At 41.4% G+C, this 25359-nt stretch overlaps 1 protein-coding gene across 1 annotated transcript in view; it reads left to right on the forward strand.

The window, feature by feature from the left end:
- Positions 1–22212: 22212 nt before the first annotated feature.
- Positions 22213–25359, forward strand: part of dcbld2 (discoidin, CUB and LCCL domain containing 2) — a 118630-nt gene continuing 115483 nt past the window's right edge. Inside the window, exon 1 of the mRNA XM_043701145.1 lies at positions 22213–22530. Coding sequence (XP_043557080.1) covers positions 22437–22530 — 94 coding nt within the window. The 5' untranslated portion in view covers positions 22213–22436. The remainder of the gene's footprint in view (positions 22531–25359) is intronic.

Genomic DNA, 25359 nt, shown 5'->3' on the forward strand with positions numbered 1-25359 from the left:
CGGAGATTCTCTGCACTACATCTGGTTCTGGGGTATCCCTCAGTGTCTTTGTGATCAGAGTGAGATACTAAATGATCAGCTCAATGATGACTTTCTCCAATTTATTTATTTATAATTCTACTGTTGGGGCCAAATAGCTTAGCATTCCATTGAATGCTGATTACTGCTACACGTAGATAACTGTCTTTAGCTCTACTGTTCATAGTAATCCTATTTCTTCTCACCTGTCTGTTGAATACAAGTCTTGGCTACATATGTGAATTCTCCCTCCTTCTACTGTCTACCTTCCTTTTACATGACTACATGTTCCCACCTTTCTGTAGAGAATTGTAAACAAGGATATATTATGCATGACTACTCTTCAAAAATACTTGTTATAAAGTTCTTTAAAATATCCAGAGATCATGAAAGGCACAGTATAAATACAAATTTTTTCAATTAATTAGTATGAAATGATATGTACCTCACCCATTAACACTATCTTTTGAGTATATTAGACAGAGATTTTGTTGAACAGCATAATCCTGAAGCAATATATGTCAGTTTAACTTTCATCCAATACATCTTTTAATAACTATCAGGACTCTGGGAATTATTTTAATCTCCATCTAGCTGCAAGTGTCAGGGTTGGATTGGTAACCCCTTTCACACCATCTCAATTTTACTTTCTATTGAAGTCAATACATTTAGTGAAAATGAGGTTCCCAATGCTACAAAACAATTCGTTCCCCTGGACTGAACAGGATTATGTTAGTGGAATTATGAAACTACCCCAGAGATAAATTTGATAGAAATAGGTTGAGTGAATTTACTTTTTGTATTATAAAATGAGTTGCTTGTATTTCCTTCCACGTCTAACTACTTTGGAAATCTACATTAGCAAGGATGTCAATTTTAAGTCTGAAATAGATTCAGTTTTGTTAAGCAAAGGTATTAAGGGATATAGGACAAAGGCCATAGATCAGCCATGATCTCATTAAATGGCAGAACAGGCTCAAGAGGCTGAATGGCCTACTCCTGTTCCTCTGTTCTGATGTCCTATGTTCCTGTGCAAACACATATTCCTTCACCTGTCCATAAAATCTTTTCAAAATCTGTGTAGGTCCTGAAACTAGAAGTGTGCAGATTGACTAGTTATAATTTTATATCGATGAAACACTTTCATAATATCAGGACTATTGACAAAATGTGCAACCTGGGGAGAGGAACATACCAAGAATTTAATTAATTATCCGGGTAAAATTGCTTTCTGTACAATGGCCACTAGATGGAAGCATTATACAGAGATTAGATGTGTTTGCAACCCTGTACATTTAAACCCAACATCACATTCACATCAATTGATTCAATAACAGTAGCCTGCTTGTCCATGGGTGTCTGCTACCAACGGTGTTTGTGAAAAAGAAAGATGATAATAACTGAATGGAAGTGTTCCATTAATTTTCTCTGCGTATATTGCTATGAATGATGTACAAGCTGGAGCATGTTTCAAGAAAAATCATTAATGTGCTATTTTCCTGTGACACAATTCACCTAATGGTCAATGTTTAAGTCTGCAAGGGACCACGTTGGTTCAGAATGTACTTCTTCCTTCTATCAGTATGGTGGGAGTAGTCATAGTTAGGTTGTGCTCCAGATTGATAAACCATGCCTGGGCTTTATTAGCAAGTGAAAGCTCTGACTACTGTTAATGATTCAGGCTGGCTTTGTGGTGCTGGTGTTTTATTGACTTCAAAGTTGTCAACCAGACTGTGTGACATATCAAAAGCAGACCTTTTGTCACGCCTATCAGTCAGACTGATCAATAGTAATTGATGTATTTGTGATGCTATAGATGTCAGTCCTCGGGCTTTAGTCATTAGTTCAATTTTTTTTCTTTTAGATATAGCAAATGTAGTGATTTCAATGGAAATAATAATTGACAGATATAAAATGAGTGGTCGATTCACTACCACCTCTTTTACTCTATCACACAATGTCAAATGTTTTTTTAATTCATTCATGGAGTGTGAGTTTTGTTGTCTGGGCCAGCTTTTATAAATGCCCGAGAGAAGATGGGCAAGGCCTCAAAAATATTGTCAGGAAAGTTTCATTTCAGTGATGGGTGAAGTAAACACAAAATTAGGAATCCCAGGGAAAATAATTCTGGGGGTATAGAAAAGATTTTAAACTAAGTCAGAGACTGAACAAGTATACTGTACACGCTTCATTTCAAATTTGGAGTATAGTAGATGATGTTACAGCTCACCGGTGGGTAAAAGAAGAAACAGACTCTAAACACTGTGAGTATTATGAAATAACACCCCTTAGTTGGCAAAACATTGTTCACAGCTAACTGAAGTTAAACTTTTGGATCTCAGTGACACTATTAGATTAGATTAGATTACTTACAGTGTGGAAACAGGCCCTTCAGCCCAACATGTCCACACCTACCCGCCAAAGCGTATACCACCCAGACCCATACTCCTACATTACTATGCTTAATATGCAAGCTATGCCACAAGATACATTCTAACGAGAGACACCCAATACCAATGTAAGCTGCAAAACTAAGAATTCTCACTCCTGAGCAGTACACTGATCAACTGGTTATGACAAATCTGGGCCACACATTAAATGCTGGGATTACTAGGAAAGGCCAACTTCAATGAGAATATCTGATCTCCCTACTTTCCAAAGAAGAAATCTCAACTATAAATCAATATCACATCAAGCAAGATGGACTGTTTGGATAACAAAATTGAGGCAGTGAACAAGTTATTTTTAGCAATAGTTCAGTATTGAGGATGAATGAGAAAGTCTAAACTAATCAACAAGTTGAAGTAATAGTTCTGTCTATTTCTGCACAAATCTACAATCAGATTGAGAACATGAATCCACTAAAACAAATTGCAGACATGGTGCATACAACTCTATGAGAGACATCTCTCAGAAGAGCTAAGCAAGATAGCGCAAGTAGAAAATGTATGTGCTCTATTAGGACCAAGTCTGCAAAACACTTTCAAAACATGAAAGGTCCTCCAGTTCAGAAGATTTCAGACCTGAAGTCCTTAGGAAGACAGTCCATAACATGTACCTTCCACCCAACAAACTGCCATTCTTCCAAGAAAACACCTTCTGGAAGAATAGTGAAATCTTTGATCACTTGAATTGGTAAAGTCAAAGACTTGGGAAGAAATGGCAAAATGATTACATAAATAACTGTGTAAAAATAATAATCAGACAGTCTTGGTTGAGATATTGTATATAAGTCTGAAAGGGGCAATACTTGGCTGAGTGCAATAAGCATCACCCATAGTGATGATGTCATGAGGACTGAGTGGGAGAGTAAAGTAGGATCTTGTAGATGACAGACCCGAGGTAAGGTCTTTCCAACAGTCTTAATAGTCATGCAGAGCCTATTCTCATAACCTGTTAGTAGTTGCCAAGATACAATAAACTACATCCTGTTTACTCAAGAAGACCCTTCTCATTTGAACATTAGTGGCTACACTCACGCACTCATACACACACACACAGAAGTCCTGAAAATACCCATATAATTAGAACGTCCATAGGGGGACACACACAACAGAAGTGTATTTCTGATGTGCATTTACAAACGGTGCACACTGCTGCCATTGGAGTGGGGGGAACGAGTGTACAAAGTGATGGATGTGGTACCAACAAGCAGGCTACTTCTAAAGTGTTCTTGGAGCTGTGCTTATCAAGGTAAGTGGAGAGTATTCCACTTTATTCTCAAGTGGCACCTTGTAGCTGGTGGACAGACCCAAAAGGTGAGTTACTTGGCAGCAAATTCCCAGCTTCTGACCTGCTTTTGTAGCTGTAGTATCTTCTCAGATACTCCCATATTTTCGCATTTACTTTCATCTTCTATAAACACAGAAGAAAATATTAAGAAACTCTCTGTTTCTCATTATATTGTTCTGAACAGAATATGCTTATGATATTAGGCTACCAGAATTCTCTAACTTTTTTTCTGTTGCAAATTATAGACAAATGATATCACATGAAATCATGTAATCTAATTCTTCATGTGCCATCGTTCAAATTGAAACAATGAAAGAGACATCACATGGACTTAGGGAATAGATATTGTGGTAATCCAATTAACTGAGCACAGAGCACTTTAATGAGTTGAATAAGAAACAGCTGAGAAATACACACAATAATCACAAGCAATAAAAGTTCCTTGTTTATTACTTAACTTCAACTTGAAAAACAAATAGTGGAATCCATTTAACATTAGTTTCATGTGTTTTTCATTTATGAAATACTACAAATGAAAAATTTGATGAACTATACAATGAACAAAACTTACATTTTATAAGGCTTCAGAAGAAAGCCTTAGAAAATATGTTGATATTTTGATTATTTACTTTTTTGCAAAGTAATTCCTTTTGTCTTTCCCCACATTGGATTTTTCTTTACTGCTATAGTTGGCCAAAAATTGGCCATGGAACTTATTGCCAGGTCTCTGTAATGCTGCCTAGAAATTTGTACTGCAACATATACCCACAAATACTCAGACTCTAACTTTTAATTCTTTATCACAATTACCCAACCATTTGTTTGTCACCTCTTCATAGTACCCTTGCTGAGATCTGGAAGTAAAAGATAGTTTTAACCTCATGAATATGTTTGTGTGGAGTGGAGGCAACAAGGTGAAGACGTATAAAAAGAACCCATTCAAAAATGGAAGAGATCAGACATCAAAAGGTCAATGAAAAGCTGGTCGAAAATTTTGCTGGGGTCCACAGGCTCATACCCGAACCTATGCAGAATCTCCTGAAGTTAGTTATGTCAAAGCGAAAAGTTTATTTCATACCATCATATATAATTATAGTCGGTTCAAATGTTTTCCACTGAAGAAAGTTCAGATTCTAGGTTACAACTAATTTCAAAACCAAGTGAAAGCAAAGAGACAAGTCTGCTGTTGGTGCAGAAATGATTAACAAAGGACAAGTTGAACCAAAACATCTGACCTCCCCAACAACAAGATCAGATCAAGCAAGATTGAATCTCCAGATAAGACAACTGTGAAAATTTACAAACTGGTTTCAATCATGGAGAGAGAAGGAGAAAGATCAAAATATTCAAGAAGTTGAATTTATAAGTTCACTTACTCCAGCACGGATCTGGAGGCAGAATAAGATTCAAATATCATTGATGCAAATTGAAGATGTGGCATATGCAACTCCATGGATGACATCATTAAGAAGATATAAATAAAGTACAAATAAAGGCCATCAAGGTACTGCCAAAAGGAGTGTCTGCCAAAGCAGGGTCACACTGACAGTTATAAAGCCTTAGATGTATACCACCAAAATCTTCCATGAAATAAATAAGAAGTTAAAGACCCTTCAGATCAAAAGAGAACAAAGACCTCAGGCCATCAAGAACACAGACCACATCAACTGTCTTATAGAGTCATGCAGCACAGAAACAGACCCCTCGTTCCAACGTGTTCATACACACCAGATATCCCATTTGCCAGCATTTGGCCCATACCCCTCTCGAACAGAACTGAATAGCAATTCATTGTCACTTCTTCTTGTGAAAAATACCCTGGGATGTATACACATCACCTCAATTTGGTGCCACTTTAATTACAGAAATTATAAAAAGAAATAACTGAGACAAAGTTAAGACGAAGTTCATCTTTTGTTCCCTCCACGGCAGTTTGGGTTTTGGGAGTGGCCCCAGGAGCATACTGCTAAAGCCATCTCTGAGGCCACAAATCAAAGATTTCTGGACTGGACCAGACCCAACACATTGTCCAGTAGTGAAGCCGACACCAAAGCCACTATAGCAAGGAGGGACAGACCAAATAACCGATGCCAAAGCTGTCACATTACTGCCATAGCCACGTGGAATCAACCAGAACCACTATGCCTAGCCCACCACTGAAACTGCCAGGCCGCCAACCAGACCCACTGATGATGAAAGTTTCAACAAAGCCACAGCCACTATGGCCACAAAGAATGGATATCTGGGTCCACCACACTGCTGCAACAGGCCCTCGCAATCACCTTCCTCCACCACAACCACAGGAAAGGAGAAAAGGTATACTTTGATACAAGAGAGAAATGAAAACATGAAGAAACAAAACAAAAATAAAAATAAAAAAGAATGCAGCCAGCCAGGTGAGCAGGATCACGCGGGCACTGAGCTTGCACACTTCCTACCATGATACCACCACATCTTGAAACATCTCTTACCCCCTTCCTACTCATGGACTCATCCTTATGCCTTTTAAATGTTGTAATTCTACCTCCATCTCCCACTTCCTCTGGCAGCTCCTTCCATATGTGCACCACCTACTGAAAAGGTTGCCCCTCAGGTCACTTTTAAATCTTACCCCTCTCACCTTAAACCTATGCCCTCTGGTTTTGGACTCCCCTACGTTGGGGAAAAGACCTTGGCTATATCCTATCCATGCCCCTCACAATTTCATAAACTTCTGTAATGTCACCCCTCAGTCTCTGACACTCCAAGGAAAAAAGCCACAGCCTGTTCAGCCTCTCCCTACAACTCAAAACCTCCAATCCTGGCAACATCTTTGTATCTTTTCTGTCGCAGGAAGAGCAGAAATAAACGCAATATTCTGTAAGTGGCTTAACCAGTTTCCTGTACAGCCACAACATGACATCCCAACTCCTTTACTCAATGTTCTAACCGCTGAAGGCAAATGTCTTCTCCACCATCCTGTCTACTTGCCACTCCACTTTCAAGGAATTGCACACCTGCACCCCTAAGGTCTCTTTGTTCGAAAAAAAACTATCATTAACTGTATAAGTCCTGCCCTGATTTACCTTACCAAAATGCAGCATGTCACATTTACCTAAATTAAACTCCATCTGTGACTTCATGGCCCACTGGCCCATCTGATCAAGGTCCCATTGTACTCTGAGGTAACCTTCTTCACTGTCTGCTACACCACCAATTTTGGTGTCATCTGCAAACTAACTAACTATACCTCCCAGGTTCACATCCAAATCATTTATATAAATGGCAAAAGGTAGTGAACCCAATTCTGATCCTTGTTGCACACCTCTGGTCACAGGCCTCCAATCCAAAAACCAACTCTCCACTGCCAACCACGGTCTCCTTTCTTCAACCCAATTTTATAACCAATTGGCTAGTTCGCCCTGGATTCCATGTAATCCAACCTTGCTAACCAGGCTACCATGTGGAACCTTGTTCAGGGCATTGCTGAAATCCATTTAGATGGCCTCCACCACTCTGTCTTCATCAATCTTCTTTGTCACTTTGTCAAAAAACTCAACCAAGTTAGTGATACACCATCTCCCATGCACAAAGCCATGTTGACTGTCTCTAATCAGTCTTTGCCCTTCCAAATGCATGTAAATACTGTCCCTCAGAATCCCCTCCAATAACCTGCTTACCGCTGATGTCAGGCTCAGCGATCTGTAGTTCTCTGGCTTTTCCTTACCACCTTTCCTAAATAAGGTCACCGCATTAGCCACCCTATAGTCCTACGGGACATCATCTGTGGTTACCAATGATACAAATATCTCAGCAAGGGGTGCAGCAATCTCTTCCCTTGGTTCCCACAAAATTCTGGGATACACCTGATCAGGTCCCAGGGATGTATCCACCCTTATGCACTTTAAGACATCCAGCACCTCCTCTTCTATAATACGAAAACTTTTCACGATACCATTATTTCCTTACATAAGTTCTCTAACTTCCATGTCCTTCTCCATAGTACATACTGAATACTCTCGGAGGAAGTGAGGACTGCGGATTCTGGAAATCAGAGTCAAGAAGTGTGGCACTGGAAAAGCACAGCTGATCAGGCAGCAGCCGAGGAGCAGGAGAATCGACGTTTCGGGGATAAGCACTTCATCAGGAATTTGCGGGGGAGGGGGATGAGAGATAAATAGTTGGAAGGGGTGAGGCTGGGGGGAAGGTAGCTGGGAAAGCGATAAGTAGATGCAGGTCGGGGTGATGGTGATGGGTCAGAGGGGAGAGTGGAGCAGATAGGTGGGAATGAAGATGAACAGGTAGCACAGTTCAAGAGAACGGTGCCAAGTTGGAGGGTTGGATCTGGGCTGAGATGTGGGAAGGGGAGATGAAGAATCTGGTGAAATCAACATTGATTTCACTCATCTCCTGTGGCTCCAAACACAGATGGCCTTTTTGAACTTGAAGAAGCCCTATTCTCTCCCTAATTACTCTTTTGTCCTTAATGCATTTGTAGAATCTCCATGGATTCTCCTTAACTCTAAATGCCAAAATTATCTCATATCCCCTTTTTGCCTTTTGATTTCTCTCTTAAGCTACTAATACTCCTACTGAGCTTATACTCCTCCAGGGATTCACTCAATCCCAGCTGTCTATACCTGACATATGCCTCCTTCTTTTTCTTGACCAGAGCCTCAATTTCTCTAGTCACCCAGCATTCCCTACATCTATCAGCCTTACCCTTCACACAAACAGGAACATCCTGTCTCTGAACTCTAATTACCCCATTTCTGAAGGCCTCCCATTTTCCAACCATCCTTTTACCTGCAAATAACTTGTCCCAAAAAACCTTTGAAAGTTCTGTCTAATACCATCAAAATTGACATTACTACAATTTAGAACTTAAGTTTTTAGATCAGGTCCATCATTTTCCATCACTATTTTAAAAAAAACAGAACTATGATCACTGACCCCAAAGTGATCTCCCACTGACACCTCAGTCACTTGCCCTGCCTTATTTCCCAAAAGGGTCAAGTTTCGCTCCTTCTCTAGTTGGTACATCCACATAATGAGTAAGAAATTTTCTTGTACACACTACACAAATTCCTCTCCACCTAAACCCTTAACACTATGGCCGTCCCAGTCTATGTTTGGGAATTTAAAATCCCCTACCATTCCAGCCCTATTATTCTTACAGATAGCTGAGATTTTCTTCCACTTTTGCATCTCAATTTCCCGCTGACTATTGGGGAACTACAGTGTAATCCCAGTAAGGTGATCATCCCTTTCTTATTTCTCAGTTCCACCCAAATAACATCACTGGATGTGAAATCTCCTGCCAAAAAATAACCATTGTTCCAAGTCCAAACCAAAATATTTGGGGAGAATGCCACAACATCTAGCTTATCTGAACTTGTAAGATGGTGCATAAGATAGTGGTAAGTCTAAATATATAAACAAAGATATAATGTTTTAATAATTATGAGGATAAAAAAGACTATATGCTCAAATAGGGCTGATTATGTTAATATTTCATCAAGTGCAGCAAACACCACCCAATGTAATGATGGCAAATTGATCGGAGTAAGGAAGGAGCTGGTAAGAGACAGTCTTGGGCTAGTGTGCTCCTATCAGTTTCCGTGATAATGTATGTAGTCCTGGCATCCAACTTGCAACCTGGCGTCCAACTAGTAATGGTGTCCAACTAGCGGATCGTTTCAGAGAACATCTCTGGGACATCCGCACCAACCAACCCCACCAACCCGTGGCTGAACACTTCAACTCCCCCTCCCACTTAAGGACATGCAGGTCCTGGACCTCCTCCATCTCCACACCCTTACCAACTGATGCCTGGAAGAGGAACGCCTCATATTCCACCTTGAGACCCTGCAACCACGTGGGATCAATATGGATTTCCCCAGTTCCCTCATTTCCCCTCCCCTCACCTTATCGCAGTTCCAAGCCTCCAACTCAACACTGCCCTCCTGACTTGTCCATCTTCTTTCCCATCTATCTGCTCCACCCTCCTCACTGACCTATCACCTTCTCCCTCACCTTCATCTATCTATTGCATTTCCTCAACCCCATTTCCCTCCCATTTATCTCTCAACCCCCTGGCCCACAAGCCTCATTCCCGATGAAGGGCTTATGTCCAAAATGTTGATTCTCCTGCTCATCGGATGCTGCTTGACGTGCTGTGCTTTTTCAGCACCACACTCTCAACTCTGATCTCCAGCATCTGCAGACCTCATTTTCTCTCGGAAGTGTATTTTGATCAGGGATTGGCTACCTCATCTAATAAATATCTGAATATACAGCTGCTAGTTATTGTTTGTTGGAGTTTAACATTTCACAATCGGATTGCTCTCCCCACAGTTACGTATAGTCCAGAGCTCTACTGACTTAAACCATTTTACCCTGGGTCCTACATCTGTCCACTGAAGTTGCCATTCATTCTCCTCATAGAATTTCTCAATTCAGAAAATGGAAGTTAGGATGATTGCCACAATACAAGATGCCTGCCCAAACGTTTATGAAGCAACTAAAGTGTACAGAACATGTCTGGAAACTGAAAACCCCGCTGAAACCAGGACCTGCATGTCCTTAAGTGGGAGGGGGAGTTGAAGTGTTCAGCCACGGGGTGGTGGGGTTGGTTGGTGCGGATGTCCCAGAGATGTTCTCTGAAAGTGTACAGAACATGTCTGGAAACTGAAAACCCCGCTGAAAATCCACACAGCCAATAATCCAGTGATCTGCAGCTGAGAGGCCCTCAGACAGATTTCAACGTCCAACTTGGTAAGCTCATGTTGATGGATTTGAGACAGAATGTGAAAAGATGAAGTTAAAGTGCAGAGGTGGAGTTGGAGAAAGATGATGATGAGCATGACTTTGACCCTTCAATTTGAACTCTGATTGCCGTGGGGTTGACGCATGACATACAGCTACAAGCAGACCAATTAACATGATGAAGAAAGGTGCAGGACTATAGAGAGGCTGCTTAAACTCTGCACTGTTCACCCAGGGGGAGACAGCCTACAAATATATGGCCAATGAAAGGCTCAAGCTCAAGCAGTTTTGAGCAGTGCAGCCCTGGACTATCTGTTACTATGCAAAGAGCAACCAGATTGTGTGAGATATCCTTCCAAAGACAACTAATGTATACTGGAGCAGTGAGACAACAAAGGTGAGGAGAAAGCACAGAAATTCACAGTACACAAATGAGGTTAAGCAAACAATATTGGTAGCTCAAAACCAGGAACCCACAGGCTGGAGGGTATGGCACTCTCCCCAGCCCTGCTGCAATGTGAAGAAGGGCTTATGCCCTTCCTGAAGAAGGGCTTATGCCCGAAACGTTGATTCTCCTATTCCTTGGATGCTGCCTGACCTGCTGCGCTTTTCCAGCAACACATTTTCAGCTGCTGCAATATGTACCTAATTATAAACAAAAACAGAAATTGCTGATAGAGCTCAGCACGTCTGACAGCATCTGTGAAGAGACATCAGAGTTCACAGTTCAGATCTGGTGACCCTTCCCCAGAACTGTAACCATACTAGGGTTCTTTACAGTGGTGAGTCCATTTGAGCAGGATGATGTGCATCGAGAACAAACTCTATAAGGTCAGGGCACAGGGGAAGATCCCAACAATCTTGAACCAGCTTCCTGGTCTTGGAGGTTTAAAAGGAGTAAAGTCGACAATTACTGAAGAAGTCTCATCTGTTTCCACATAGAAACATTGATGAATCAACTTTTCTTTCCATTCTTCTTGTGATTGTGTCTGACTACTGAATCAACCTATTTTTAATTTCCTTTTTATTTGCACCTGTTCAATGGCAGTTCCACTGCTTTGTTATGTAATAAAACCATAAGAGCAGAAGTCATTCGGAGCAGGAATTAGGACATTCAGACAACTAAGTCTGCTCTGCTATTCAATCATGGCTGATAGGTTTTACAAACCCATTTTCCTGCTTTCTCTGCATAATGTTTGATTCCCTTGGCAATTGGGTCTGGAGACTGATAAAGAGTCAACAGACTCAAAACATTAACTCTGCTTTCTTCCCACAGATGCTGTCAGAACTGCTGAGTTTCTCAAGCAATTTCTTTTCTGCTTTGATATGTATTGTGGTGTATGTATGAGCCAGACAGTGTTGCTGTGATACAATGAAATGTTTTACATTTAATGGCATGGAAATGTATTGTTTAACTGGTAAAAAAATCTTCATCAATTTTGCCTGGTAACAGTTTTCCATAAATATGTGAGGTATTTGTTCATACCACGTGTGTGAAAAAGTTATTTGGATCCTAGTTTTAAGATTAAAAACTGAGAGTCTTTTTAAAAATCATACTTAATTGCCTTGCCATAAGTAGTGGCTTTTTACAGTCTACTGTTACATTACTTCCCCAATTTGATTGCTGGTGACTCTGCAGTGAATCATTTGTGGTAGTACTGCAAGTAATTGCCTGGCCAATTGTATGATAGCCTTTGCTCGTAACTGCTGAGTACTCAGCTATTATAGGTTATTTTGCTGGTTCTACACAGCAACTTAATGAAAAACAAAACTTCATTTGCTTCATCTTTGTAACCCGTGCCAAATATTTTCTGCCAACGTTAACAAAATAAAGACAACATGCTGCAGACCAAATAGAAACTGCCCACAAAAGACATGGTAGATTTAATGGAATCAATGGAAGTTGAAAAGGTCAAGCTACCCTCTGCCAATGTGAAAGTGATTAAGTTCAGAGGGACTGGAATGTTAAGATGTTTGTACTGTAGCAGACACAGGGAATGCACTCCTGAGAACAATGGTCTAACACTCGAATCTTCCGACAGAGGCTTATTGCAATGCATGTTTGCTGGTCTATTTAAAGCTCTCCAATTATCGACTGAATTGTTTCACTAATCCAGGGACTACTGGAAGTATTAAACATATTTATTCTCTCCTTGAAATATATTACTTATTTCTTAGTATGACTTGCCGCTGATCTTTCACCCAACAATTGGTTTGTTCAGGTGTCAGCCTTGAGAATGATACCAATGACATTCAACCACAGAAAACATCACAGCTAAACCTGATCGTGTCCTCAATCAATATGCACATGCACACACACCTATAACAATGGTTATTGAATAGAAGCAGAAATGATCAGTTCATTTCTATGTCATTCTTTAGATTGTTTAATCATTAGCAAAGTTGGCCTCTATTGTTCATCCCTGCCAGTTTTGATGGTCATGAAACTACCAGATAGTTGGGAAGATCCCACTGGTTCACCAAAGTCCCTTTGAGAAGGAAATCTGCTGTCCTTATCTGCCCTCAACTGTAAGTAACTTCAGAGCCCCAGCAACATGATTGACTTTTAATGAATGACCTGGCAAACCTGTCCATTGTATTCAAGAAGGTGACTTACGAGTACCATCTCAATGGCAGTTAGGGATGTGTGACAAATTCTGCCTTAGCCATCAATGTTGACACCCTGTGCAGGAGATCATTAAAACAAAGTGAAGAATTGGGCCTTTTTCTTGAATGACTGCTCAGTGTCCTTACAATGCTGTTAGCAAAGGTGCTCCAGGATTTTGGCCCAGTGAAGATGAAGGAATAGCAATATATTTCCATATCAGGAAAGTGAATGATTTTGATGGCAACTTGTGGATGATGATATTCCATGCACTTGTTGTCCTTATTCTTGTAGGAATGTTAAGGTAAAGGTTCCAGATAAATATTCTGGGGATTATGAGTTCAAATACCACCCCAACAGATGCTTGAAATTTGTTTTCAATAAAATCTGGAATTAAAAGATAACCTAATGTTGGGCATATAATTCGCAGCACGGTGGCTCAGTGGTTAGCACTGCTGCCTCTCAGCGCCAGGGACCTGGGTTCAATTCCAGCCTTGGGCGACTGTCTGTGTGGAGTTTACACATTCTCCCCGTGTCTGCATGGGTTTTCTCCGGGTGCTCTGGTTTCCTCCCACAGTCCAAAGATGTGCAGGTCAGGTAAATTGGTCATGCTAAATTGCCCATGGAGTTAGGTGCATTAGTTAGGGGGAATGGGTCTGGATGGGTTACTCTTCGGAGAGTCGGTGTGGATTAGTTGGGCTGAAGGGCCTGTTTCCACACTGTAGGGAATCTAATCTATATTGTTGATTGTCATTGTTCACTATTACCCTTTAGGGAATGAAATCTCTAAGATTACTTGGTCTGGCTTACATGTGACTTTACACCACAATATTGTGGTTGCCTCTGAAATGGCCCAGTGAGCCACTCAGTTGGAAAACTGCTATGAAGTCTAAACAAGGGAATGAAATAGGAAGAACTATCTAACATTGACCGAGGCACCAAAAATGACAACAGCAGATACATGATCTTGCAAAGTTCTGCGTACCAACATATGGGATTATAGAATGCAGGGAAATAGATGGTGACATCTCGAAAAATGTCCATATAAGAGAGGAGGAAGTGCTGGATGTCTTGAAATGCATAAAGTGGATAAATCCTCAGAACCTGATCAGATGTACCCTAGAACTCTGTGGGAAGCTAAGGAAGTGATTGCTGGGCCTCTTACTGAAATATTTGTATCATCAATAGTCACAGGTGAGGTGCCAGAAGACTGGAAGTTGGCTAACGTGGTGCCACTGTTTAAGAAGGTGGTAAGGACAAGCCAGGGAACTATAGACCAGTGAGCCTAATGTCAGTGGTGGGCAAGTTGTTGAGGGAACCTTGAGGGACAGGATGTTCATTTATTTGGAAAGGCAAGGACTGATTAGGAATAGTCAATATGGCTTTGTGCATGGGAAATCATGTCTCACAAACTTGATTAAGTTTTTTGAGGATTGATGAGGGCAGAATGGTGGACATGATCTATATGGACTTCACTAAGGCATTCGGCAAGGTTCCCCATGGGAGACTGATTAGCAAGGTTAGATCTCATGGAATACAAGGAGAACTAGCCATTTGGATACATAACTGGCTCAAAGATAGAAGACAGAGGGTGGTGGTGGATGGTTGTTTTTCAGACTGGAGGCCTGTGAACAGTGGAGTGCCGCAAGGATCGGTGTTGGGTCCTCTACTTTTTATCATTTATATACATGATTTGGATGTGAGCATAAGAGGTATAGTTACTGAGTTTGCACATGACATTAAAATTGGAGGTGTAATGGACAGGGAAGAAGGTTATCTCAGATTACAACGGGATCTTGATTAGATGGGCCAATGAGCTGAGAAGTGGCAGATGGAGTTTACCTTAGATAAATGTGAGGTGCTGCATTTTGGGAAAGCAAATCTTAGCAGGACTTATACACTTAATGGTAAGGTCCTGGGGAGTGTTGCTGAACAAAGAGACCTCGGAGTGCAGTTTCATAGCTCCTTGAAAGTGGAGTCACAAGTAGATAGGATAGTGAAGAAGGCATTTGGTATGCTTTCCTTTATTGGTCAGAGTATTGAGTACAGGAGTTGGGAGGTCATGTTGCAGCTGTACAGGACATTGGTTAGGCCACTGTTGGAATATTGCATGCAATTCTGGTCTCCTTCCTATTGGAAAGATGTTGTGAAACTTGAAAGGGTTCAGAAAAGATTTACAAGGATGTTGCCAGGGTTGGAGGATTTGAGCTATCGGGGGAGGCTGAACAAGCTGGAATTGTTTTCCCTGGAGCATCAGAGGCTGAGGGTTGACCTTACAGAGGTTTACAAAATTATGAGGGGCATGGATTGGATAAATAGACAAAGTCTTTTCCCTGGGGTCGGGGAGACCAGAACTAGAGGGCATAGGTTTAGGGTGAGAGGGGAAAGATATAAAAGGGACCTAAGGGGCAACTTTTTCACGCGGAGGATGGTCCATTTATAGAATGGGCTGCCAGAGGAAGTGGTGGAGGCTGGTACAATTGCAACATTTAAGAGGCATTTGGATGGGTATATGAATAGGAAGGATTTGGAGGGATATGGGCCGGGTGCTGGCAGGTGGGACTAGATTGGGTTGGGATATCTGGTCGGCATGGACGAGTTGGACCGAAGGGTCTGTTTTCGTGCTGGACATCTCTATGACTCTATATGGGGGTTGTGGCAAGATTGGGAGAGCTACAAAACAGTCAAGTAAAAGCCTGACATTGACATACTCAACAAATCATATTTGAGGTGGCAGCGCAATGGTATGCAGTTAGGGGACAGCTGCCCTGGAGTCCTCAACATTGATACTAGATCATTACATCAAGCTCGGGGATCAAGCATGGATCAATGAAGTATGCAGGAGGGCCTGCCAAGAACAGCACCAGGCATAACTAAAAATGAAGTGTCTACCTGGAAAAGCTACAACATAGGTCTACATCTATGCCAAACTGTAGGAGTAGCATGCAATAGACAGGATTAAATGACCTGACAACTAACTGATTGGATGTAAGCTCTGCCACGTCACCATGAATTATGGTGAAAATTAAACAATAGGCAGGAGGTGGAGGCTCCACTAATATCTCCATCCTGAATGATCTGTGCAATAGACAAGGCTGATACACTCGCATCCATCTTCAGCCAGAAGTGATGAGCAGATAATTCATCTCAGCCTCCTCCTGAAGTTGCCAGCAGCACAGATGCCAGTATTTAACCAAGTTAAAAATCACACAACACCCGGTTATAGTCCAATACTCATGAGTCCTTAGATATAGAAGAGTCTGTGATCATATGCAACAATGCATGGCACTTTCCCCACACAAATACCAGGAAATGACCAATTTCAGCAAGACAGAATTTAATCATTGCCCCTTAACATTCAATGGCATTATCATCATTGAATTCTCCCACAATAAACAGCCTTGAGTTTAGCAATGGCTAGAAAGTGAACTAGGCTAGACATATAAAAGCTGAAAATGTGCTGCTGGAAAAGCGCAGCAGGTCAGGCAGCATCCAAGGAACAGGAGAATCGACGTTTCGGGCATAAGCCCTTCTTCAGGAATGAGGGAAGTGTATCCAGCAGGCTAAGATAAAAGGTAGGGAGGAGGGACTTGGGGGAGGGGCGTTGGAAACTTGTGGTTGGAGGATTCCCAGGCAGAGATGAGGCGCTCTTCCTCCAACCGTCGTGTTGCCATGGTCTGGCGATGGAGGAGTCCAAGGACCTGCATGTCCATGGTGGAGTGGGAGGGGGAGTTAAAGTATTGGGCTACGGGGTGGTTGGGTTGGTTGGTCTGGGTGTCCCAGAGGTGTTCTCTGAAACGTTCTGCAAGTAGGCGGCCTGTAAGGTATATAAGAGGCTAGAAATACTGTATCCCCACTGCTTGTCCACACAATCTCGAAAGCACAAGTCAGAATGTGACAGAATACCCTCCACTTGCCTGGACAAATGCAACTCCAATAACATTCAAGAAGCTTAATACCATTGATGACAAAGCAGCCTGCCTGGTTTCATCCCCTGTCCTCCATCTTCAACGTCACTCTCTTCATCATCAACATACTGTGGCAGCAGTGTGTACTTCCTACAAGATGCATTCCAGAAGCTCACCAAAGATCTTTCGAGAGCACCATCTAAACCTGCAACCTCTTCCACCTCGAAGGATATAGACAGCAGATGCATAGGAACACTATCACCTGAATTTTCATAGAATCATAGAATCCCTACAGTATGGAAACAGGCCATTTGGCCCAATAAGTCCTCTGAAGAATATCCCTCCCAAACCCAATCCGAATCCCCTACATTTCTGTACATTTCTCATGACTAATGCACCTAACCTAAACATCCCTGAATACTATGGGCAATTCAGCATGGCCGATTCATCTAAGCTGCACATCTTTGGATTGTGGGAAGAAACCGGAGCACCCAGAGGAAACTCATGCAGACACAGGGAGAATATGCAAACTCCACACAGACAGTTGCCTGAGGGTGGAATCAAAACTGGGTCCCTGGTGCTGTGAGGCAACAGTGCTAATCACTGAGCCACCGTGCCACCCTATGTTTTATACTTATGATGTAACCGTTCAGGATTAATTGTCACATTAAAGAAACATTGTGTGTTAATTTGCATTAAGCATTGTAAGCTGTGGATTTCCAACTTTCTCATGTCCAAGGACTGGTACAATGTAACCCACAATCTGACTGCATACTTCAAGAAAAGATGTAGATATGTAATCAGGATGCACTAGAGGGACCCTCATAGTACAAATCAAATGTAAGCATGCATTTCTTGGACATTCACTTTAATGATCCTGACTCCTGATCCTTCCCACTCGCATTTCCAATCTCTGACCTCCACAATTCCCAACATTTCCCTTCCCATTCTCAACACCAAACCCTGATCTCCTTCCCTCCTGAGCTCTATATTTCCTTAACACCACAGCCAATGTTGGTCTTCCCTGATCCAAATTGTGTGTCATGCCCCATAACCTCACCTACTACCAGTCCTAACCCCTTATCTCCCCATTGCCCAAAATCTCATCCCTGACCTCTCCACATCCAGTTCCAACCATCAATCATTGTGCGATATTGTCAAATGGATGATCACAAATCAACACCTGATTTACCTCTCTCCTGATTTTCGTTTCCATTAAAACCAATGGAAATAATGTTGAGACAGATGGAAAGCTGAGGACAGAAGGACATGCACTGAGGGTCATGCCTCCAATCAAGTTCTTGTAAAAGATATCATTATGGTGCTGAAACAGCTTGTACAATGTATGATCGGGTCAACTGGGGCACTACTCAACAATCAGATTTAGGTTTCTGTGTCCTGCATAACTTTGCTAATAATAGAATGCTCCAAGAGATACTGGAAGATGCAAGGTAATCAACATTTCTACTGAAAAAGATAAAGAGGAAAAGAAGAAAATGAAAGAGGTTTCATTTAATACAAAATTAGTTTGGAAGATGATTGGTGAGATTTTAATTATAAACACCATAATGATCCAAAAGAAGCACTCTCATGAACCACTCTATGTTTCACTAGTGTCAATAAACTGGTCAAATCACAACTGCCTTCACAACGATATCTTCATCTTTGCCTTCAACTCTAAAAGTCTCATGTTGCCTCTCATCAATAAATGTATTTCAATGAAGCTTCAATGATTTAAGCCCACCATTCTAAATGTGTCTCCCTATTCTACAGCTGAAAATGTGTTGCTGGAAAAGCGCAGCAGGTCAGGCAGCATCCAAGGAGCAGGAGAATCGATGTTTCGGGCAAGAGCCCTTCATCAGGAATAAATAGTGGAGACCCTTCAGGCTCTCTGCCTTTATTCCTGATGAAGGGCTTTTGCCCAAAACGTCAATTCTCCTGCTCCTTGGATGCTGCCTGACCTGCTGCACTTTTCCAGCAACACATTTTCAGCTCTGATCTCCAGCATCTGCAGTCCTCACTTTCTCCTGGAAGATCCTCCCTATTCTACAGTAATGTTTGCATCCCAGTACTTCCCCACTGTGAGACTGTAAGCTGCATGTTCTCTCTCATTTCCAGGCTTTCTAAATGCCATCAAACTGGGATGTGTAATTACTGTATTGAGTTGCTGTTTCTCAGAAGGGATGTGATGACTCACCTATGGAAAATGCTGCATTCTGCTGTGTGAGAAGATGTTTATATCAGGAGCTCATTCCTAACCAGCTGTTACTTCATTTCAGCAGTTGTATCGTGATGTTTACTTGACAATTTTCAGATCCAAGGTTGGTTGTTTCAAGTCAAATTTCCCTTGGTTGCCTCTGATTTACAATCAGCTGTGGAAACAAAGGAAAAGCAAGAAGGAAAAATTTTGCATTTAAATCAGCAATGGCAATCATTCCCTAATGAGTATGATTGTCCACCTCGGAAATTTTGTGTCACTGATCATGGGTTCTGTGTGTCCTCATGTGGCTAATGAACCTGACCCTAGAGCCACATCTCCAATCCCCCATTTGGCAGGTACTTCCAGAAGGTAAACTGGTCCTTTAGCCTCAAGATCGCCGGCATTCCATTGTCCAGCTCCTTTTCCATAATTCCTCTTGAGGACGAGGCTTCTCAAAGAATTATGTACATTCACATTGGAGCTTCATGTTTCTGAGTACATTTTTCATCTGAACACATTCCTCATGCATTGACATTTATGTTGCATTTCTTGGAGGAAGTCTTCATGGAGCCTTTGAAATGCATCTTTTGTATTTCGCTCGTTCAAGTGCCTTCTTTCTGGTGAGCAAAGAAGATTTGCTTTGGCAATCGAAACCGGCTATCCTATGAACATGGCTAGCACAGAGGAGTTGGTTTTGGATGAACATGGTCTCTTTTGAACACTTAAGGATGAACCTTGTATTTAAGGCAAACACTCTTCTGATTCTTCTTTATGGCTCCAAAATTTGGACTACAAGTCAATACTACCTGAAGGACCTTGAGAAGTACCATCAACACTGCTTGAGAAGGATTAGCCGCATCAACTGGGAAGACAGGCATACTAACATCAGTGTCCTTGAAGCAACCAACTGGATTTAAATATGGTAGTGCTAAATAAGCAAAACGTATTTTCATTTGGCTGACATTAATCCCATCTCTGTTCCATCTCCTAGACTAGGAAAATATACACTGGGGTGGAAAATCTGAAACTCAGAGTTGTGACCATCAAAAGAGTCATAAATTATGCTGAGACTCAAACATGCTGGTCTTACACTGTCACTTCAGGCCAAGTCTGTTGAGGTGAATAGTCAGAGTTGAGTTTTCTCAACTCTTGATTCTCAACCTTGGATGCTGCCTGACCTGCTGCGCTTTTCCAGCAACACATTTTCAGCTCTGATCTCCAGCATCTGCAGCCCTCACTTTCTCCTTGAGTTTTCTCTAGTCAGGAGTACTAACTTTTCTGTCCCTGGTCAAAACTATATTTACTTTCTCCATAGAAGGACATGCACAGGAGGTGGCTTTTCGATGATTTTGGAGGAGACCCCAGACAAGTGTCTGTGCTCCCACTGTGCTCAACCAGACTCCCACTCACTTTTATCACCCTGAGTGGTCCACTCTTCCTAATCTTATGTGCGGGTGAGTATCGTAAATACAGATGGTGTTAACATATTGGTGCCAATTAATGGAGATCTGGCAGAAGGAAAGGGACCCCCGGCCTGGTAAAAAGGAAAATTATTGTGACGAGCAGATCTGTCCAATGGCTAGAACAAAGAATTTGGGAACATACCATTAGCAGCTTATAGGAACATGCAATTGAATTCACACAGGCATGATGCCAATTCCTTATATTGCTATTATTTCAGCGAGTACAATTTTAACATAAGTAGATTAAACAAAATTTTAAGCAATGCCACCAGCTCTAATCCAAAGAGTGTACAACCCATCCCTGCCTTGCCTAATGCAACCATTGTGAAGGAAGCAGATAAAAAAATTTTGAATTAAAATTTAATTGGATTAACTTAGAAATATTAGTGATTTTACAGGAAGTAATCAATTTTATTATGCCTTTTACAAAACAAAAGCTTTCCTGTATTACTCTGCAGCAACTATGGTCAATTGTAAACAGTAATTGAGAAAGAATTAGACTCTAAAGATATCTTCAGAAATGGCTTGGAAGTACCGGTGTTGGGCTGGGCTGGACAAAATTTAAAAATCACACAACACCAGGCTATAGTCTAACAAGTTTATTTGGAAGCACTAGCTTTCGGAGCGTTGCTCCTTCAGGTGCTTGTCCTGATGAAGGTGCAGCACTCCGAAAGCTATTGCTTCCAAATAAACCTATTAGACTATAACCTAGAGTTGTGTGATCTTTAGAAACGGTAATGGAAAATGCCAGAAATCCTCTGCAGTGGTGGCAGAATCTGCAGAGAGAGAGAGATAGGGTTAATATTTCACATTGTCGATGAAAATGTCATGGTTCTGAATCATTCTCTATTTCCTTCTCTACAAGTGCTGCCAGATTTATTGAGTATTTCTGTTTTTATTTCAGATTTCTAGCATCTCCAGTATTTTTCTTTTGTCTTTCCAAATATTACTTTGTTCGCATACAATGAGATGACACAGAGCATTCAGATCATGACTTTTCAAGATCTAGCATTATGTGTTACTAACAAATCAGCCTGTGTAAATTTTCTTCTCTCTAAGTATGGTGACTCATGTTGGGCTACAATGCTCAGCAAGCTTTTCCATGAGAGCAGCTTGCAAATAAAACCCATCCTTATCCAGATGTGCATTTTCCAGCAGCAGTGATTCGTGGAAATGGAAATGAGGATTCAGGCTGATTTATTTTTTGTAGCATGAGGGTACTGAGGCTGGTTCAAAAGCCATAATGCAACCAGCCCCCCCCATCCCCATCCCCACGTGGCATTGAGATTAAGAATATTTGCACTTTGTCCTTGAGTTTTCTCTTGGTATCACTGAACTCATTTGTCCCTCAATGCATGTGAATAAAAGCAATAAATAGAAATATTGTAATGAATTTTGGTTGTCCAAGCTAAGTTCAGGTGCAACCCAACTGCAGGAACATCTTGACTCAGTTCCCGAAGTGTTGGCGAGGGGGGTAAAGTCACTAATGGTGTTGGGGGGGGGGGGGGGGGAGATGCAGCTGAAAGAGGCTGGAAGGGAGTCAAGGGAGAGTACATAGAGCAGCCTTGCCCACCCAGGGGAATGTGTCCAACAGACAGGCTGCATTGTGGGATGAGCGGAAGCGGAGGAAGTGGTTGACCAGTCAGTGAATGTGGTTGAGAATTGGCTCTTAATCGCGACAGAGAGAGAGAGAGAGAAACAGAGAGCCGGAGTGCGATCGTTCAACAACTCCGCCACATTATGCCTTCCCTTCTCATCTCGGCATGGAGGCTGGGACGCTGAGAGGAAAAGCCATCAGAAAGCTCGGCATCTTTTTCTACTTGCTTACAGCATTAAGCAGCGCGATCGGACAGAAAGGTGGGTTACAGAGACGGCGGTAGCGGCAAACTCTGCGATTTCTCTCTCTCTTCACAGTAGTTTCTCTCTCGGTGGGGAGAGGGGCTTTCCATGCCTCTTGTTGAGTTAGTTTGTGCTCTTTAATAAATGTTTAGTTCGTTTGTACTTTTTCTCTCCCCTCGGGCCATAAAACAGCGAAGTGAAGGTTTTCTGGAGTAGTTCAGAGATTGAGTGGAAAGCTGGGGATGGGGGATGGGTTCCCATCAGGTTTCTGGTGAACATTTTAAAGAGGCAGTTTTTTTTCATACATGGCCTACAGACTAATTCTCCTTTTATAGGTGTTAAGCTTCGTGCCTAACCATAACATGAATGCTAAAGCCAGTCTCTTTTTGAATGTTGCAGTGTGTCAAAGTTTGCAGTTGTCATTGTCTTATTTAATGGTTCATTCGTGTTACTTTCTGAACTTTAGTTTGTAGTTGTGTTTGTAAGAGGTGTGTCTGAAGCCCCATGCTAAACTGAGATAATTTTGAAATTGATTTGGTAACGTTGGAGAGGAGGAATAAAAACACATTTCCATGTTGGATACAAATAAATCCTTTAAATTTATTGTCAAGAATATGCAACCCGTATACAAATGTTGCCAATCTTCTCTTGTTTGAGTTCTGCCATGAGTAAGAGTTCAGGCTAGGTTTAGACCCAGTGGTTATAGATAAATAGTTCTGTTCTCCAGAACTAGACTCATTGGCAGTGGGTGTCTAATCATTGATAATGTTATATCAACAGACACAAACAAGACACTATTTATCTTGGCAATTTTCAAAATGTAAAAAAAAAACCATTTCTCATAGATGAAAAATCATCATATATTGTATGCAGTCTTGAGTTAATTGAAATAGCAACAAGAGTGAAAGTTTGTCATTTGCCTTCATGACTATAAATAACTGATTTAGAATTTGCATTGCTGCCATTTCTTCTGTTTAATCCAAGATGTCCAAGCTTCCCTGTAACCTCTAATCCTGTACACGTATGTGGGTGTTAGACATTGGTTTAGTCGTAGCATTGCCACTTCTGAGACTGAAGACCCTGAGACTGAAGACCCTGGGGTTTAAGTTTCAGTCCAAAGAATGGAAGGCAAAATTTAGGCTGACAGTTTGAGTGCATCCCTGAGGGAATGCTGCGCTGTCAGAGGTGTTGTGTTGCAAATGGAACATTAAATCAAGGACCCCATCTGTCTCCCTGGGTACTCCATTTTAAAACAAAATCCATGATGTTGTGTGAAGAACAACCATGAGGTGTTCTGGCCAATGTTTGCCTCTGAGTCAACACCATCAGTACAGATTATCTGATTATTATCACTGTTTGCTATGTACAAATTGATGGCTGCACTTCCTACAGTACAGCAGTAACCATGATCCAAAAATGATGGTTTCAGAGCACCTTACAACATCCCTGTAGTTTAGTGTATCTGATCTGAATGCTGATTTTTTTTAAAATAGTATCCTAGTTCAACTGCAGGTGCTTTTTTGATATTAATCATTTCAGATTCATGTGCTTCTCTCAGTTATGACACTGACTAGTAGCTTCACTTCAAAATACCATCTATGTCCTCAACCAGCTCTCTCTTCATACCACGGAAACATGGATCCACCACCCCCACTACCCCCACCAACACCTCCATTTCAGCCAGTGCAGTAAGCCAGAGCCAGTGCAACTGCTATCTCCTTGTTAGACCGATTATGCCGCAATCCACAGTAAATGCAAGTGCTCTAATGTTGCCTCCCCTGTTTGTGATCCTTTGCAATTAGCGTTAAGGTTAACCTGTACCATTTACAGTATGTCAGTATCCCAGTGCGAGATTAACCTTAGCTTTCATGATCACGAGCTTTACGACTGAAACTCAAGAACCCTTAAAATTCAATGAAACTGCCCCATTCAGCTGAAAGTCACAAGTGGCACTTTGTTTTTGTACTAGACTTTGTGACCCAGAAGCAACTGGAGCTTCTAATTCTGAATGCTTTTGCTGAATCTTATTCACTGTCCCCTGTGCCAATAAAGTATAAGATTATTACCTACTTTTCAATAAATAATTTCCTCACAAAATAAGTCTGACATTTCAAATAAAAATGCAAAACAACTGCAACATGTTTGTTCAGAGCCACTACCATTAAAATGCAGATCCAGGATTATAAACTTAGTAAATGTTAAAATCAACCTGATCTATATTGTTCCTCCTGCCCCAATCACAATCCAGATCAAATTTGAGGTGTTCAGAATTACATGCATGCAGCTACTGTGTAGACAATCCTTAAAGACACATCAACAATTTCTGTCTATACTCGATTTTGAGGAAGTGACTCATAGCATTCCAATATATTCAATACTTAGAAATCTATACATGAAGTACGTTAACCACAAAATTCCTGGAACTAGTCATCACCTGTCATTAGTTAGACATCCCCAAGACAATTTAATTTCTGTGTTAATTTGTCTTGCCAGCTGTTGAAAGTATGTGATGGAAACAGTGTGGCAACCTCTACAGCGCATTTAGGATTGAAAGGAAGTGGGCAAACAATTGTATATCATCTTAAATAATCAGATTGTAGGATTGTGAAGTGAACATGAAAGTGTAAATTATGGTTGCAAAAGCATGGGGATAGAAAAAGATACTGTTTGTTTCTTGCTCTCTCTCGCTCGCTCTCTCGCTCTCTCAATCAAAAGTGAAAAAATATTTCAATGACCTCCAGCAATTTAAACCTAAATTAATGTGATTACACCCCATTTTGTAGTTTTGATCCCCTTACCTAATGAAAGATGTACTTGCACTCCTTCTATGCTATCAGATGTGCACGG

The sequence above is a fragment of the Chiloscyllium plagiosum genome, chromosome 12 (assembly GCF_004010195.1).
Source record: "Chiloscyllium plagiosum isolate BGI_BamShark_2017 chromosome 12, ASM401019v2, whole genome shotgun sequence".
NCBI lineage: Eukaryota > Metazoa > Chordata > Chondrichthyes > Orectolobiformes > Hemiscylliidae > Chiloscyllium > Chiloscyllium plagiosum.